General features: G+C 33.9%; 1 protein-coding gene and 1 long non-coding RNA gene across 5 annotated transcripts in view; one reads left to right on the forward strand and one right to left on the reverse strand.

The window, feature by feature from the left end:
- LOC147835389 (uncharacterized) overlaps window positions 1-16,426 on the forward strand; it is a 170,000-nt gene that overhangs the window by 123,924 nt on the left and 29,650 nt on the right. The gene's annotated exons all lie outside the window — the stretch shown is intronic.
- cwc22 (CWC22 spliceosome associated protein) overlaps window positions 1-16,426 on the reverse strand; it is a 92,020-nt gene that overhangs the window by 57,904 nt on the left and 17,690 nt on the right. For all 4 annotated transcript variants that reach the window (NM_001077569.2, XM_087266823.1, XM_087266821.1 and 1 more), the window contains exons 7-13: window positions 12,757-12,885; window positions 10,282-10,450; window positions 10,149-10,202; window positions 8,368-8,503; window positions 7,732-7,938; window positions 5,057-5,119; window positions 2,000-2,101 (exon numbers count right to left, since the gene is read on the reverse strand). In NM_001077569.2, the coding sequence (NP_001071037.2) occupies window positions 2,000-2,101; window positions 5,057-5,119; window positions 7,732-7,938; window positions 8,368-8,503; window positions 10,149-10,202; window positions 10,282-10,450; window positions 12,757-12,885 (860 nt within the window). The remainder of the gene's footprint in view (window positions 1-1,999; window positions 2,102-5,056; window positions 5,120-7,731; window positions 7,939-8,367; window positions 8,504-10,148; window positions 10,203-10,281; window positions 10,451-12,756; window positions 12,886-16,426) is intronic.

Raw genomic sequence — 16,426 nt, forward strand, 5'->3', positions numbered from 1 at the left:
ATATAGAAATATTACGAAAAATTATAATTCTCATAATTAAAAAAATATATTTGCGTACTGACCACCAGGAAAAATCCCGATAATAGATATATGTATATATGTGTATTTGTGTACATCTCTGGCTCTAGATGGCCACAGTCCTCCACTGCACATTGGTCCCTCATTCATTTCAAGGAAGCGTTACCCTTTAGGGGTGTCAAAATTAATTGTTTCTTTGGTGCACCGTGATGCAGATGGGGACAATTGGATATCGGTTCAGAAATAGATCATAACCAGTTATTATAAACTGACGTCATTTATTTCCTATGTGCGATGTCGCAGTAGAATACTATGGCTAAGAAGGCGAGGGCGACTAAATAAAACGCTCCTACTACTTAAAAGGTAGATAATTATGCACAATTCAACTGCTTGTGAGTTTGCTTGAAAGTCTTTCGCTGACACTGAAGAAGGCACAACACACGAGCCGCTATTTCTCTACTAGGGAGAGATGCTGTAAAAATCCGTCTCTGCCTCTCTCCATCTCTCAAACACTTTGGACATTTCACCTGCTGCGCTGGCCTGTTTGTGAGGTAATTTTTCTTCTCCTCTCGGCTGGTAAAGCGATACTTGTGGATCCAGACACGAGCGTGTCTATTTCGCATTACCTGTGATAACCGCGTATTATGCACATACAGACTATAACCACGGCTGTTCTTCTCGCGTCACTTATTGGTAAACGGCGCTTTCATTTCTAAAGCCAAGCGCAGCCCTTTCTGTTGAGTGGGTGAAGACAATGACAAATAATAGGGGTGTAAGACAGCGCTCAAAAGGGAAGCAGGATAATATTTACATTAGTTTATTTCCTATGCTTATGCTGTCTTCTGTGCATGTATTGGAGTTTTGTTTGATACATTGAGAAATAGTTTTTTCTTTGAGCAAGTAAAATTAAAGGTACAGTTCATATATTTTACTGCTGTTTTAAAGAACAATTGTATTACAAATTATATATAAATATTAATATGTTTATAGATTTTAATAAAAAAAGAAATCTTGTGTTGTGAGGAAAAAATCTAATTATGTATGGAAAGTATCGTCAATGCACCGTGATCCACCGAGATATCGAATTAAACAGAATCGATGGCATGATAATCGTAACTGAACCATGAGACCAGTGTAGGTACACACCCCTACTACCCTGTACTAAAATGGCGTCTTTATTGGCGCATTCCTTCCAATAGGCAACAACAGGGTAGTCGACATCGAATGTAAATTTCTATGAATGTAATGAATAATGTATCTAATGAAAAAAGTATCATATTATAACAAACGTCCATAAATGAAAGAATTAATCATCTCAAAATGATTTCAAATCTATACTTGTTACCGTTAAAGCATCTGTACAAGTGCTACTAAAATGAGCAAATAACAAGTCTATGGCCAATTATCTCACTCAAAAAAAAGAGCAACAGTTTAATAAACATCATGCTTTGGGTGTTCAGGGCGACATGTTTATAGCAGCGATGTGAATGAGACATCTGAAACTAACCATTACCCACTTGCTTACTGAGGTTTCCTATGATGCAAATGTTCAACAGGGTGTGTGTGTGGTGTGGTGTGGTGTGGTGTGTGTGTGCATTTAAACAGTCCAAGTCTACAGAGAATGTGTCTGGCCTCAAACTAAATTAAGACTGTTTTGAATTTAAAAAAATAAATTTTAGTGGATCTCAGGGGGGACAAAAAAAAAAAAAGACATGATGCCTTAAAGCCTGAAACACAATGTGCTACAGTCTGGAACAGGCAGTCTCCTGCTTGCTGCAGTGGTTTATGCAGTTTCTCTTTAGCTTGAGGACCCAAGGGACTATATGAGCAGGATTATCTACTGGAACTAATGCAGAGCAATGTCCCCAAACACTAGCACTCGCATAAGAAAAAGAAAACTGCTTCTAAAATAAAATCTTATGGAAACACTGAATATTAATATACTATGCGTTTTCTCAGACTATACAGTAAAGTAAAATACCTTCTCCAGCTGCCGCCTCTTCATCTTCCTCATCATCGTCTTCATCATCTCCACTGCCGCCCGCATCGTCACCAGAATCACTGCTTCCTTCATCAAGAATTTCTGAGACATGAAAAGACAACAGATTAAATCCCTTTCACCAACTTCAAGTTAAGATATTTTTCAGTTATTTAACAAAGCTGTAGGATTTTTGCACTATACATTAAAGTTTGTGATTTCAGTCAATTCAGAGTTAATTATAATGATGTTCAAATAGTTTAATTTCCTAAACATTTTTTTATTTTACTTTACTTGAGTAATTCAATCAATACAAACTGCTTTAGATGCACTAAACAGGGGACTAATAACAACTAGATTTAAATCAAAATGTATGGCGGTCAAATTAATCATTTAATTTTATCCCAAAGTTTGACTTTTTCCCAATTGAAATTTTTCTTGATTCCATTTGAAAGCTCAAAATAAATTCAATCAATTAAAAACATACAATACCATTTCTATGAAAGGTTTTCATTTTGATTACAATTTCTTTACATTAAACAAAGTTAAAGCTAAAGGCAGCCCAAAAAATGGTTAAAAAATGTACGTTTCATAATACGACAGTATTTTTTCTCAAAACCGTAAAAATTTTAGTTAATGTGCTCATTTCCTTATATATTGTGATGACTGAAAACACCACAAGTTTGGCACATGCTTGGGTACGTGTAGCAAATGAAATAACAACATTTATTCATACAGACATGTCACTTTAAGCTCATCAGGGCAAAGATGAATCAGTTAGTAGAAATGAGTTATTAAAAGCTATTATGTATAGAAACGTGTTGAAAAAAACCTCTTTCTGCTAAACAGAAATAGTGGGAAAAAATAAACAGTCTGATTAATAATTCTGACTTCAACTGTATATGTGAAGAGATGGAAAAGTAGCTTAACGGTCAATTCAGTTAAAAATGACCTAATGACATTGAGCGAATGCTTTACGCACGTAGTACATGTTCAACAAACATTTTTGCTTCAAATCATCTAAATCCTGGCGTCAGTGCATTCAGAAATAACAGTTTGTTGGCAAAAGCCTCTAAATGCCACTTCCCTCTGACAGCAGCAGCCGCTATGTTCCGAGAACCAATCAGAAGACGCGAACCGAATCATCTGTTTTCAATGTCGCATCGCACAGATAAGCTGGCTTTTATGAGGAGAGTGTTTTATTTAGATTGAGTTTTAAATTTTAAAAGATGGAGTTCGATAGATTGGATGAGCCTGTCCGTCTGTCACTGAATGGCAAATTAATATATGAATATATATATGAATATAAACAAAGGATATTATAGATTTCACAGTAATAGTGAAGGCTGTTACTAAATAGTCATCACATTTTAACAGTCTTAATGGAACAGTTCACCCAAAGACGACTATTACATCACTATTTACTCTCCCACGTGTTTTTTTTTTAACTAGAACATAACAGAAAATCAGAGATACATCAGAAATAGTCAGTAAGAATACAAATGGATACTTAAAAGATTAGAAAGAAAGGGGAAAAAAGGGACATTTGCACAGTTTTATTTTAAAACAATAAATATTGTGTTGAAGTTATATTTAAAAATTTATTAAAATAAATAAATTAATAATAATAAAAAATAAGGGGTGGGGGGGGGGCAATTAGGAGATGTCTCATAAACTTATGTAATGTAGCTGTTTATTAAATCTGTTTTATGTTTAAAGTTAGTCGTGTATAATTGTTAGAATTGGGTTCCTTCTTGCTTCAAATATATTCATCTGGAGTCCTCATGTGGCTTTAAACCAATTTGAGTTTCTTTCTTTTATTGAACACAAATAATATTATAAAAAATGCAACTCGGTCGTACCCATTAACCTCCATAGTAGGACAAAAATTACTATGGAAGTCAATGGGTGCCATCAACCTGTATCCTTAATAAAAAAAAAAATAAAATAAAATAAAAAAAAATTATATATATATATATATATATATATATATATATATATATATATATATATATATATATATATATATATATATATATATATATATATATATATATATGTATGTATATATATATATATATATATAAATAATATAAATATATATATATATATATATATAATATAAATACACATATATATATATATATATATATATATATATATATATATATATATATATATATATATATATATATATATATATATATATATATATGTATGTATGTATGTATGTATGTATGTATGTATGTATATGTATGTATATATATATATATATATATATATATATGTATGTATGTATGTATGTATGTATGTATGTATGTATGTATGTATATGTATATATATATATATATATATATATATATATATATATATATATATATATATATATATATATATATATATATATATTGTGTTCAATTGAAAAAAAAAAACAAACACTCAAATTTGTTTTGAGCATGCAAACGATTCCTTTAAATGAGCATTTGGAATTTATGTCCACCTACAAAAACAGAACTGCATATCCATGAATGGTGTTCTCTATTATATGCACTTAGTTCTGCATATTCATGGAGAACTAAGTTCTAAGTGCATATCATGGAGAACACACTAAAGTTTTCTATGGACATGCAGAACCAAGTCTCAATAGATTAAAACTTCATTCTACTTGGAATTCAGTTCAACTTGACGTGAGGAAAAAGTGACAAGGGTATCACATAATCACACTCTTCATCGTTGCCCAGGTCTCTTGTTGGCATCTTATGTCACACAATCATGTTCTGCCACCTTCTCCCCCACTGAACGATTCCATTAGCTTAGCTCCTCAAGCCGTAAATAAAGTCATCATTTCCACATCAGAGAACAAGCATCTCCAATTGTCGCAATCAAGGGCCACCATTTCAGTTTCCCGTACCATATGGCTGTCTCCAGTCCATTGTACAATTACTGCACAATTAAAATTAAAATGCGCAAGCGGAGACTCTGCATCAGAGGGCATCTCTTTTAATAGACTGTAATGAGAAGAACAGAGAACGCGTAAAAGAAAATGAGCCATTAACTCACCCCGTTTAATTGTCTTGTACTTCTCCTCGTTCTCCAGGAAGTTTGGATCCAACTTGAAAACATCTGCAAAAGGAATATTGTTGATGTAAAGCAGACGTTCGCTTGCAATTACACGTTTCACAGCAATTAAGTCAGTGCCAACGAGATGTAATCAGAGGCAATTACCCATAAAGAAAAAAAAAAAACTTGCTGTGTATTAGTCGTAATGCATAAAAAGAGCTTAATGTGATAATGGCTGTTCCTGTTCCCCGAAGGGCCGCTTCTATGGATTTTCAATTAGCGCACTTTGTCTCAGAAGCCTCAGAAAAGAAGCTTATCCGTAAACATCAGTGCAAACAGTGGCTAAATATGAGAAGTGAGAGAGCAAAACCCTCAATTACAGACAGAGAGCAGGGACATGAGCCTCTGGTTTGAGAGCATGTGTTCCCTCGTGTGTGGCTGAAGAGAGAAGGAAGTCATCCATTATGATCATATCAAGGTAATTAGCTGCTAAACATGAGAAATTGAGGGCTGGCAGGTTAGGTGAGCGAGCTGGTGAATCTGATTCACTCAACACCTGCAGCGATGAAAGCGGCAATGTTTTTTAAACGAAATGCCGAAAATTAAACGCTTAAAGCATGGGTTTAATCATCACTGACACGTTTATCATCTCAAACGTGTTCTGTTTAAATATCTGGGGTCAGTAAGAGTTTTAGAAGTTTTATTCAGCATTTATGATGTTAAAGATTTTCATTTCAAACCACTGATGTTTTTTTTTTTACTTTATATTTACAAAAAAAACAACAATATTATGTAATAGCTGATTTATATAAAATTGATTATATTCAATGATCTTGAACCGAAATTCAACATATTATGGCTTAATGCCAATGTTACCTACCCTTTCAAAACTGACTCCTAAGAAATAGGACACCACTACAACACCTGCACACGTCATCATGTCATCGCAATCTCTTGTTTCATATGAGATCGATGATCACGACTGCTGTAGTTATTTCAGTTGCGTTATTTTTTGGGCATTTATCATCACTGAAGACATATATCATGTTATCATAACATGTAAAATGTGACAATAAGATGGTAACTGTACTGTACATTAACACCATAGCCATATTTATCCATGTAAACACTTGAAAACAACATTAACATTATACTAGAGACTGTAAAAAGCTCATTCCAAGCCATTAGACTTTTCTGACAGGGTTGTCGAGTGTCATATGTAAGTATGTTGTGGGACAACTATACAGGAGTTATTATTAGGGATTAGAGATAGTAGTTTTTAATTTAGCCTGTTTTTTTAAAGCCTGATAGTAAAGCACGAATGCGGTTATGAATGTATTAAAACATGTGCTAGTTTGTTGTAAAATGATACAAAATACTATTTTGTGCATTTGTGACTCGCGTGTGCAGCCATGCTGACATTGTAGATGGTTTATTGTGGGAAATTTTCGTACACCTTGATTTCAAGTATGGTCCTGAAAAAAAAAAAAAAATCTCCATTTCAATGGATATCTAGCCTTTCCTCTTAGCCCTACGCCTTCAAGCTAAAGAGAATTGGGACACCCCTACACCTTCACGTGAATGCGCAAAACGACGGGTAGGGGTAAGTGGAAGGCCTAAGGCAGGGGTGGCCAACCCTGTTCCTGGAGAGCCACCTTCCTGCAGATTTCAGTTGCAACCCATATTAAACACACCTGCCTGTAATTATCACATGGTGTTCAGGTCCTAATTAATTGGTTCAGGTGTGTTTGATATGGATAGCAACTGAAATCTGCAGGAAGGTGGCTCTCCAGGAACACGGTTGGTCACCCCTGGCCTAATTGGTAGAATTGGGATTGGGCCTATGATTTCTGAAGGTTTCTGTAACAACAAAGACACTAAAAATTCATTCATATCAGAAATAAATTACATTTAAATATATTCAAATAAGGTTGCTATGATATTTAACAATATCCATTTTGTAATTAAATTAAATGAGCAATAACAGACAATTGTATGCAATTATAAACCTCATTTTAAAAAGTAGAAAAAGTAGCAAATAAATGTAAACACCTTAGTTTAAGTCACAACTCATGCTATTTTCTACTGACTCAGCACCTGCTTACTATTAAGATATTAACAGTTTATTAGCCCTTATAAAGTAAGTATGATCTTTTTCTACATCCGTAATCCAGGCCTTTTAGCAGCGAGGACAAAAAAGGAGGAAGACTTTATAATATACATGGAGCACACGTGGTCGTGCCATGCAAATGTGAGTGCAGAGGTATTCAAAGCGATTTCATAATCTTGCATATTCGACAAACGCGCACATTACAGAACTGTAAGGTAAGTAACAGGTAAGTGTGTTGAAGCAGAGTTGGAACTAAAATGTGCAGAGCTTCGGACCTCCAGGAACTGGCTTTGAAACCTGTGATATAAAGTGTTACCAGATAAATTAATAATACTGAAATTTCAATACAATACAATTACAAATCAGATGTTGGATTCTCAAATAAGATGCTGGAAAAAAATGTAGATTTTTTTAGTTCATAGTATTTTTTAGTTTAATATATTTGTCAAACTGATCAATAAATAAGAACTAAAATCTCAAATCATCCATTCACTCCCAGTCCCATTGCTTATACAGAAAAAGTACAATTATTTTACACACTTTGAAAGAATGTGAAAAGTCTTACTTAAGATGTCCTCTGTGTTGTATTCATCCTCTAGAGGAAGCATGTGTGTGAACTGGTCCTCTTCCTCCACTAGGTCAAGTCCTTCTGGAATGATGGGATGGTCCTTAAACCCATCCTTCCTGATGGCAAACATCACCTCAATCATGTACTGTACACGCTTATCTATCTCTGACTCATGCAAGATGTTCCTCAGACGTTCAAAGATGGCTGGAAAAAATGACAATGTAGAGATGCAGATAAAGTCATCCATTTGATAATAATGTTAATAATGTTAAAGTCCCTGTGAAATCAAAAAAAAGTTATTCATGGAGAATTGCAGTATTATATAAATGCTTTATCGGACCACTTTTTTTAAATTAATTTGCCTTTGTAATCTTTAATCATAATAACCTCCTCTCCCTCTTAAACAAAACCTTCTTATCCGATAAAGTGTATACTGGTGATCACCCTGTTAATAGGATTGACCAATAGCAAACCACAAATCAATTTATGACTAACAAAACCAAACTCTAGCTATTTATTATCATTTGTTTACATTTTACGTGAATAACCCTGACTAAATGACAATAAGACTATTGAAATACTCTGCTTTCTTGTCTATAATTATCAAATCAAAGAAAGCAGGGAGTTGTGTACCGTTGATGCCTCTAGGAGAGACCTCTGTCAGTTTGAGACCACACTCTTTTAGGAAGCTGATGGCCACCTCCACACTGTCATCAGTAGGTCTTTCCAACAGCAGGGTCAGCATCTCCAGACAGAGGACTTCATGAGCCTTGAGGGAGGTGAAATACATTTAAAAATACAGTAGTCTATACACAAAAATCTGTTAAAATGGACAGTTCACTCAAAAATGAAACTTGACTCATATTTTACTCAACCTCATGTGGTTCCAAATCCTTTTTTTTCTGTCTTAAACAAAATATATTTTGAGGAATGTTAGTGACCAGGAGCCATAAGCTGCTTTCCTATCCACCTATTTTTATGCACATTTTGCAATTTCACATAAAAAACCCAGGATGGACGTGCATAAACTTCCAGCAAGAAAAAAAATCCTGTGACTTAATTTCAACACTGTAAACCCCAATAGGTTAAGGTAGTTCAAACCGTTTGAGGAAATCGATTACTACAAACCATTTGAGTAAAAAAAAAAAAAAAACTAATCTATACAAGTACTGTGAACTTACTACATTTAAGTTGAAGTAATGAGGTTTTTAATTAACTCATTACCTTCAACAGTGAGTTTAAAACTCTTTTCAAATGAGTTAACTTTTAGTGAATTTTGAGTTAACTACACTCATTTCATTTGATAAAGTTGACTGTTGGGTTTTACAGTGAACAGATCATGTGATAACAAAAATGGCAGAAAGTGACAGGTATGTTTGAGTGGATGATGAGGTCCAAACATTTTTAAATGTTATATGAAAAAGAAGTGATGACCCTCCTTGATGGAAAACATCAGTGGTACGTGCAAACCTTCCAAGAAGTGTGAGTAGAGATAATTCTAAAAGGATATGACAAACCGTGGACTACTTTGTGTAATAATTGGAAGAGCCTCAAGCAAAACTACATGGCTGAAAAAGAAATCTTGAAGGTAGCGGAGCAGGTGGCAAGAGCACATTTTATTAGATATGAAAAAAGGCCTTCTCCCAACACAGCAACTTCAATCTTTCTTTAGATATTTGGCACCATTTGTACTTGTTGGATGGAAACGAGGCTTTATTCGCAAATGTTGTTGGCAATAGTTCAGTTCTGCGCATAAATTTACCTAGCATCTTTGGATAAAACGGTGGTAATGACTTCCATTGTAGAAATCAAATACAGTTAAAGTCGATAACTAATTGGTTTTACAACATTTTACAAAATATCCTCAAGTTCAACAGAGATAGAAACTCAGGTTTGAAACAAGAAATGACCATCCTGGACGGAAAACATCAGGGTACGTGCAAATCTTGCAAGAAGTGTGAGCCGAGGTGATTCTAAAAGGATATGACAAACCGTGGACTTATTTGTGTAATAAATGGAAGAGCCTTAAACAAAAATACATAACTGAAAAAAGAAACCTTGAAGGTTGCGGAGCAGGTGGCAAGAGCACATTATTAGATTTGAAAAAAGGTCTTCTCCTAATGTTGCAACTTCTATTTTTCTTTAGATATTTGGTGCCATTTGGACTCCTTGGATGGAAATGGGGCTTTATTCACAAATGTTTTATGCAATATTTGAGTTTTGTGCATTAATTGAATTTGCATCTTTGGATAAAACATGGCTAATGACTTCAGTTGTAGAAATCAAATACAATGAAAGACAATAACTAATTGGTTTTACAACATTTCACAAAATATTTTCTTAGTTCAACAGGTTTCGAACAAAACATTTCATTTTTGAGTGAACTATCCCTTTAAAGAGCCAATGGGACATACCACGTTCTGGTTGATGAGATGACCTACGAACTTGGACGCTGTGAGACATTGTTGCTGAAAAAGAAAAGTCAGGATATTATTTAAACCAGTGCTCCATTTAGAAACCTGTACCCAGTGTTTCCTGAGGGCTTACTTTATCATTCCTCCTGTAACCTTTCCGGAAATTAAGGATAAGCCTCTTGAGGATAAGTTCTCCAATTTGAGGAAACTTGGAGTTGATGATGGCCACCACTGCAGAGTATACATGAGTGAAGATGGGAGACGCAGCCTGAGCCTGAAGTATAGACCTGGCTAGAAGACCCCTACAGAGAGCAACACCAAAATTATTACAAATGACCAAAAAAAATTACCCGTTTATAAACCCAAAAGGCTCATGCACACCGGTAGGAATTTCACTCACATTTACCATCAGCGTGTTTTTTGGCATTCATACTAAAGCAATTTTCACTTAAATGAGACCTATTGAGACACTTTTTATAGCCAAAATATAAATCAGATGCTTAAAATAACAAAAAAAGCATTATTTTACATTTTTTTGAAACTGACCCTAATAGACTTTGATCCAAATTTTGCCTTTTAGTCACTGTCACTTTAAACTCAAATGTGACTGTGCTCTTTTCAACAAATAAATTGGCAGATTCAAAACAGAACTAAAGTTATCTCTGTGAAAAAAATGAAAATGTCAAAGAACAAGGTTTGACTATAGAGACTGTTGTTCAATTGTTCATGCTAAAACTTCACATTTATAATGTCTCTTCTTTTTTTCTTTTTTACTTCTATAGTGCTTTAACAATGTAGATTGTGCCAAAGCAGCTTAAAATATAAGTTCTAGTAAATTGTAACTGTGTCAGTCCAGTTTTTATAGTTGAATTTCAGTTTAGTTGATTTCAGTGTGGTTTAATTTCCACTGCTGAAAGTCCAAACATTGAAGATCAAATACATCGATGCGCAGCTCCACAAATCCCAAAAGTCCCAAAACCAAGCAAGCCAGTGGCGAGGAACTAAACTTCAATTGACGAAAGTAAAGGAAAAAAACCTTGAGAAACCAGGCTCAGTCTCTTAGTCTCTAACATTATCTTCGGCAGGTATGGTGTGAAATCTCTAATGGCAGACGGTTGCTTCTCATTCAGGACTGTGTTTTCTAACAAGAGAGATTGCAAGTGATGCTTTGGACCTCTGATAGCATGTACAAAGGGAGAATGCCAATTAAAGTGTTTCTGCAGACTGTTTTTATAAAGTGTGATTATAAAAATATAATATACTAATTTTTACCATTAGAGATTGGCTATATTCACACACTGTTACCACACAACTGTGCTTAAACCCCTAATAAAAGTGATATTTGCATAATAGACATCCTTTAACAAAAAGCAGACACACTCCAGTACACAAAGTAGCGCTGCACAGACGTAGTCACCCTCACTCATTTATTGTATAAGCTTTTCCACTTCTGTTTAATGTCCTCCTCTACAGCATACAAACTCCTGGTCTAAAGTTTGTGTAAAAAAAGTTACAAGCCATAAAATTGAATTAACCATTAAGTGAAATGAAATTAAACATTGGATCCTATTTGATCAGCAATTCCTGTGTGCTCGTTTTGTGGTGAACGCCACCAGGTCATGTTTTACTGTAACTTTAGCAGCACAAGGCATGTGAACACAAGCACCAATCTCATTTGTCAACCAGTCAAAAAAACGAGTCTGAGGTAATCAATTCTTTTTTTTTTTTTTAAATAAAATAAATCAGGCTTAACATGCACAAATATCTGTCAATGACATGTTTAACGGATATTGTGCCCAATAAAGAAAGTTTCCTCGTTATTTACTTACCCTTAAGTAGGCCCACACGGAATCTGAGCGCACAGAATTCTGCATATTTTCCACAGAATTCCACAGATTTCTGCAGATTTTTAGCCCATTATTAATTCTGTTTATTTACTTGAGTAAATGTATAAATGTGAATTTATTCAGTTTTTATTCAGTAATTTATTATTTATTTAATATATTAAGGTTTTAGTTAAGATACTCCACTGGATACTCCCAAAATAATTCTGCAGAAATCAGCAGATTTTTACCAAAATTCTCCGCAGAAATAGCAGAAAACATCCGCAGATTCCGTCTGGCCCTACCCTTAAGTCATTCCAAACCTTTATGAGTTATTCTGTTGAACACTAAAGTTATTCTGAAGAAAGCTGAAAAATTGTAACCACTGAATAATTGTTTTTCTTAATATTGAAGTCAATGATTACAGGTTTCCAACATTTTCAAAATATCTTATTTGAAGTTCCCCAGAAGAAAGAAATATATAAATGTTTGAAATAAAGGGTGAGTACATAATTACAGACAGAATTTTTTATGTGAAGACTCAAGTTTATTTTTAATCTTAAATAAATTGAGATGTTTACATTTTTGCATTAAAAAAATAAAAAATAAAAATAATGAGGTATATTTAATTTTCTGTAACATCTGATAGATTTTCTGAATTTTACACAGTACATATCAATTGACCTTATTAAAAAGACATTTGCCCTGGGACTGTGACAGTTTATGTTGACAACACATTATGAACAGTCAAAGATCAGAAAATCTTAGAAAGGGCCAATCTTTACCTGCCCCTCACAATATTCTCCTGCAGCAGCTCCTGAATAATGTTGGCGATGTTAGAAACGTTCACTTTGTTGATCAGACCATTGATGGACTTCTTCAGGGCTTCCCAGCTCATCCTCTGATACTCCAAACTGGGAAAATAAAACAAAAACAATGAATTAAAACTTAACCACACTCAGCCTTTAACGCTTCCTCTTTTAAAAGAAACTATTTCAGATTGTTAACTCAGCAGAGATGTTAAATATCTAATCCTTGTCTTTAGCACCCTGTCATAGAGTATTTTAAAGGTCACAGATTGCTCTACAATTATAACAGGACAAAAACGTCATTGCTGTCTTTTTTCCCCTAGTCTGTAGCATCTAATTTGCTGATGCTGAGGAGTTTTTTGGAGAACAGCTTTTCCCCTTCACCTCATCTAATTTCCTGCCCTTAGCTGCTCTTGAGACTGATCTGTGATGTATTATCTCCATCACCTGTCTTCCAGTGTCTGGCCTCAAGCACTCCTGCTATAGATATCCCACATCCCTAAGGGACACCTCTTTATATCCTGACTGGTGACCTCCATTCTTCTACATGAGGAAATCTAATCGACCCCTTCACTAAATTCATGTGGATGCGTTTCCCGCCATCAATAAATCACAATCTATTCTTATCGCAGCGTCTGAAAGGACTTCAAAATCAATAGACTTGAAGATGGATCCACAAAGACCCCCTCTCTTACCTGATGATCACTCATTACTGGAGCGGGGCAATAAAGCTGTAAAATATATTTATTTTTCAGCATTCTGAGAGCAAATATTCATGTGTTGCTTTGACTTTATTATAGTCATATTATCTAAAAAAAATTACATTTAAATTAAGTATGACTTCTTAATATTTTTTACTACATGACTATATATTTTTTTATAAATACCAACTCATAAAAAGAGTAACAAATTGGGGGTTTGATTTACTTGTTTGTTTGTCTTTAAAAAAAAGTTATAAAAGCTACTCGAGAATGAGTTTATTACAGAGTATACGGGAATTAGAGAGTGAAATTCAATACATTTTAAGACCTTTTTAGGACTCTTTTCATACATTAAGACCTAATATCCACTTTAGGTTTCAACAGAAACACTGGCGAGATTTCAGCTTACAGTATATTTACTACATTCTAATGTAAATAAAAAACTAATCCAAAACTAAAACATTATTCATATACTGAATAAAAATATATTAAATCAAGCTAATTTAGCAGGTTGGCACCTATAAAGCTGCAGATATAATGGTGGTGCCTTGGTTACTGCAGTAAACAAAGCAGCATGATGTCAAATCAAGCAGGAATTTATCGATTTCTCAAACTACACAGCTTCCTGATATTTGCAGATTTAATTCAGGCAAACTTTATCATACAACCATACATTGCATAATCACAAGCTATATAAAATTGAAAACCTTGTAAAATAGCATTGAAGATGTTTTAATACTTTTAAGGGCCTTAATTTTCCCTACATTGATTTATCATATTTGAATACTTTTAAGAGCCTGCGGACAGCCTGTATTAAATCAAATAAAATATCTTTTTTTTATTTTATTAATTTATATTTCAATATATTTCTGTTTTTTATTGTTATCTAATTTTATCAATGTTGGAAAAACTATATTAACGATTTTGAGGAAACCATTTTTCTTTTTGGAAGATGAACATCATTTATTAATATTGATTTTAAACATCATAATTGTGACATTTTATTTCATCTTTACTAATGAATATATTACTATATTAAAATACATATCTTAATGACCCCAAACATTTGAAAACTAAAAACAAAACAAAAATCTTTTGTATTTATTATTTAGGCAAAACTATGATACAAAGGTATTATTTGAATAAAATCACTGCATGTTTTATTTGATTCATCATAAGGACCATTTTCAACAGGGAAAGATCAACAGGGAGCTGCAATTTACCAAATATACTAAAATATCAATCTTTGAGGTATTACTCATTATTTTATGACACTTAGTTTACTGTAATAACGGGTAGGGTTGGGCGATATATTAATTATTTATAAATAATTTATTCATTTATAACAAATGAATTATTTTGTAGCCTACCGTTTCAACTACCTGACCCGCATCATCTTTGTTTTACCCATAACCAAATCATAAACAAATAAAGATAAGTTACACACAAATTAACACCTGTCAATCACTTTTTCCATGAAACTCTGGCATGAATAGGCAGAGTGATCTGTGTCATTATAATGGCGTTGACAAACTTAGTTGGTAAAAAAGGTGCACAACCAACAGAAACCAACCAACAGTATCTGGGTTTTCATTAAAATTACTAAGTACAAGCGTGAAAGCGAAAGATTGAAGTGTACTGACGCTTTGACACGTTACCTGATAGATTAAAAAGACCAAAGAGTCGTTAGGTAGACACTAGATTAATTAAATATCACCTTTAACAACTATAGTGAGACGCATTCAAGCGGTACATCCTTGATAAACTGTCCGACGTGACCTGCTCTCAGCGGTTTTGTGCTCAAAGCACCAGCTGACTGCCTGGAACTTAGATGTACTCATATGCTGCAGCGCAAGCCTGTGTGTGGTCACGTGAAGTGCGTTTTCAGCGGTATAGTGTGGACGGAGATCTTTTCAGAAATGGTAGGTGAAATACCAGTGTTGACGTGGATTGTTTTCATTCTTTAATGCCATTTTAAAACTAAGACATGTTAGTGTAAACAGGGCATAAGTGTGTATTTTTCGTGAGCGGGTTGCAGCTGCGATGGGGGTAGGGTGGAGGATTGTGATGCTGCCTCAGCATCGTGATGTCTATCGGCCACGATGGCATCGTCCATTAACCCATCCCTAATAATAAGTTTCAAATGTTTGATGATAATTATACAAAATATAGCCTACATTGAAAAAAAAAAAAAAACTTTTTGGTATAGAAAAATCTAACAACTTTACTGTCATAACTTTTTTTTATCGAAATATTATTTCAAGGATAACAAGAATTTGTAAGTAAAACATTTTACATTTACTTCATGTTATAAACCGAACGAGTGGAAATATTAAAATAAATTTTACTTTTTTTTTACGTTTTACTATTGCAAACCTACTAATTAAGTACATTTTAACAAGGGGTATGTAGTAATAAATGTATAGTTCCCAGCATGGGATTGAATTAGGAGTCTTAATTAAATTATGCTACACCAAATGTAACCTCATTATAATAAGTAATTGCAATAAGAAACTAGTAAGATTTACTTAATTTGACAAAAGCAATGTTCCTTCTGCTAAAAACAGAAACTGACTTAGGTAAATATAGACTCAAAGTTAAAGATAATAAATTAACTTTTATTTTATTTAGGAGTGTTAGGTTAAACAATAAGCACATTTGACAATATTGACATGTTACGTCTGTGTGTATATTGTTTGTATTTTTCCTCCTGTTCTTGCTTTCTCTCTCCCTCCCTCTCCATGCCTGTCATTTTCATTAGGTTCGCCTACTCTGACAGCTGATTGGTCAGAAGACCACTCAGTCATTATTAGGTGACATGGCGCAGCAATATAAAAGGGACGCCAGGAAGAGCAGAGAGGAGGGCACTTTTTTTGTATTTTTTTGCTGACACAATTTAGTTTTTGATGACTTTGCTAAACTTTTGTTTGGGTAAAATTATTTTG

This window comes from Danio rerio, chromosome 9, assembly GCF_052040795.2.
Source record: "Danio rerio strain M-AB ecotype USA chromosome 9, GRCz13ab, whole genome shotgun sequence".
Taxonomy (NCBI): Eukaryota; Metazoa; Chordata; class Actinopteri; order Cypriniformes; family Danionidae; genus Danio; species Danio rerio.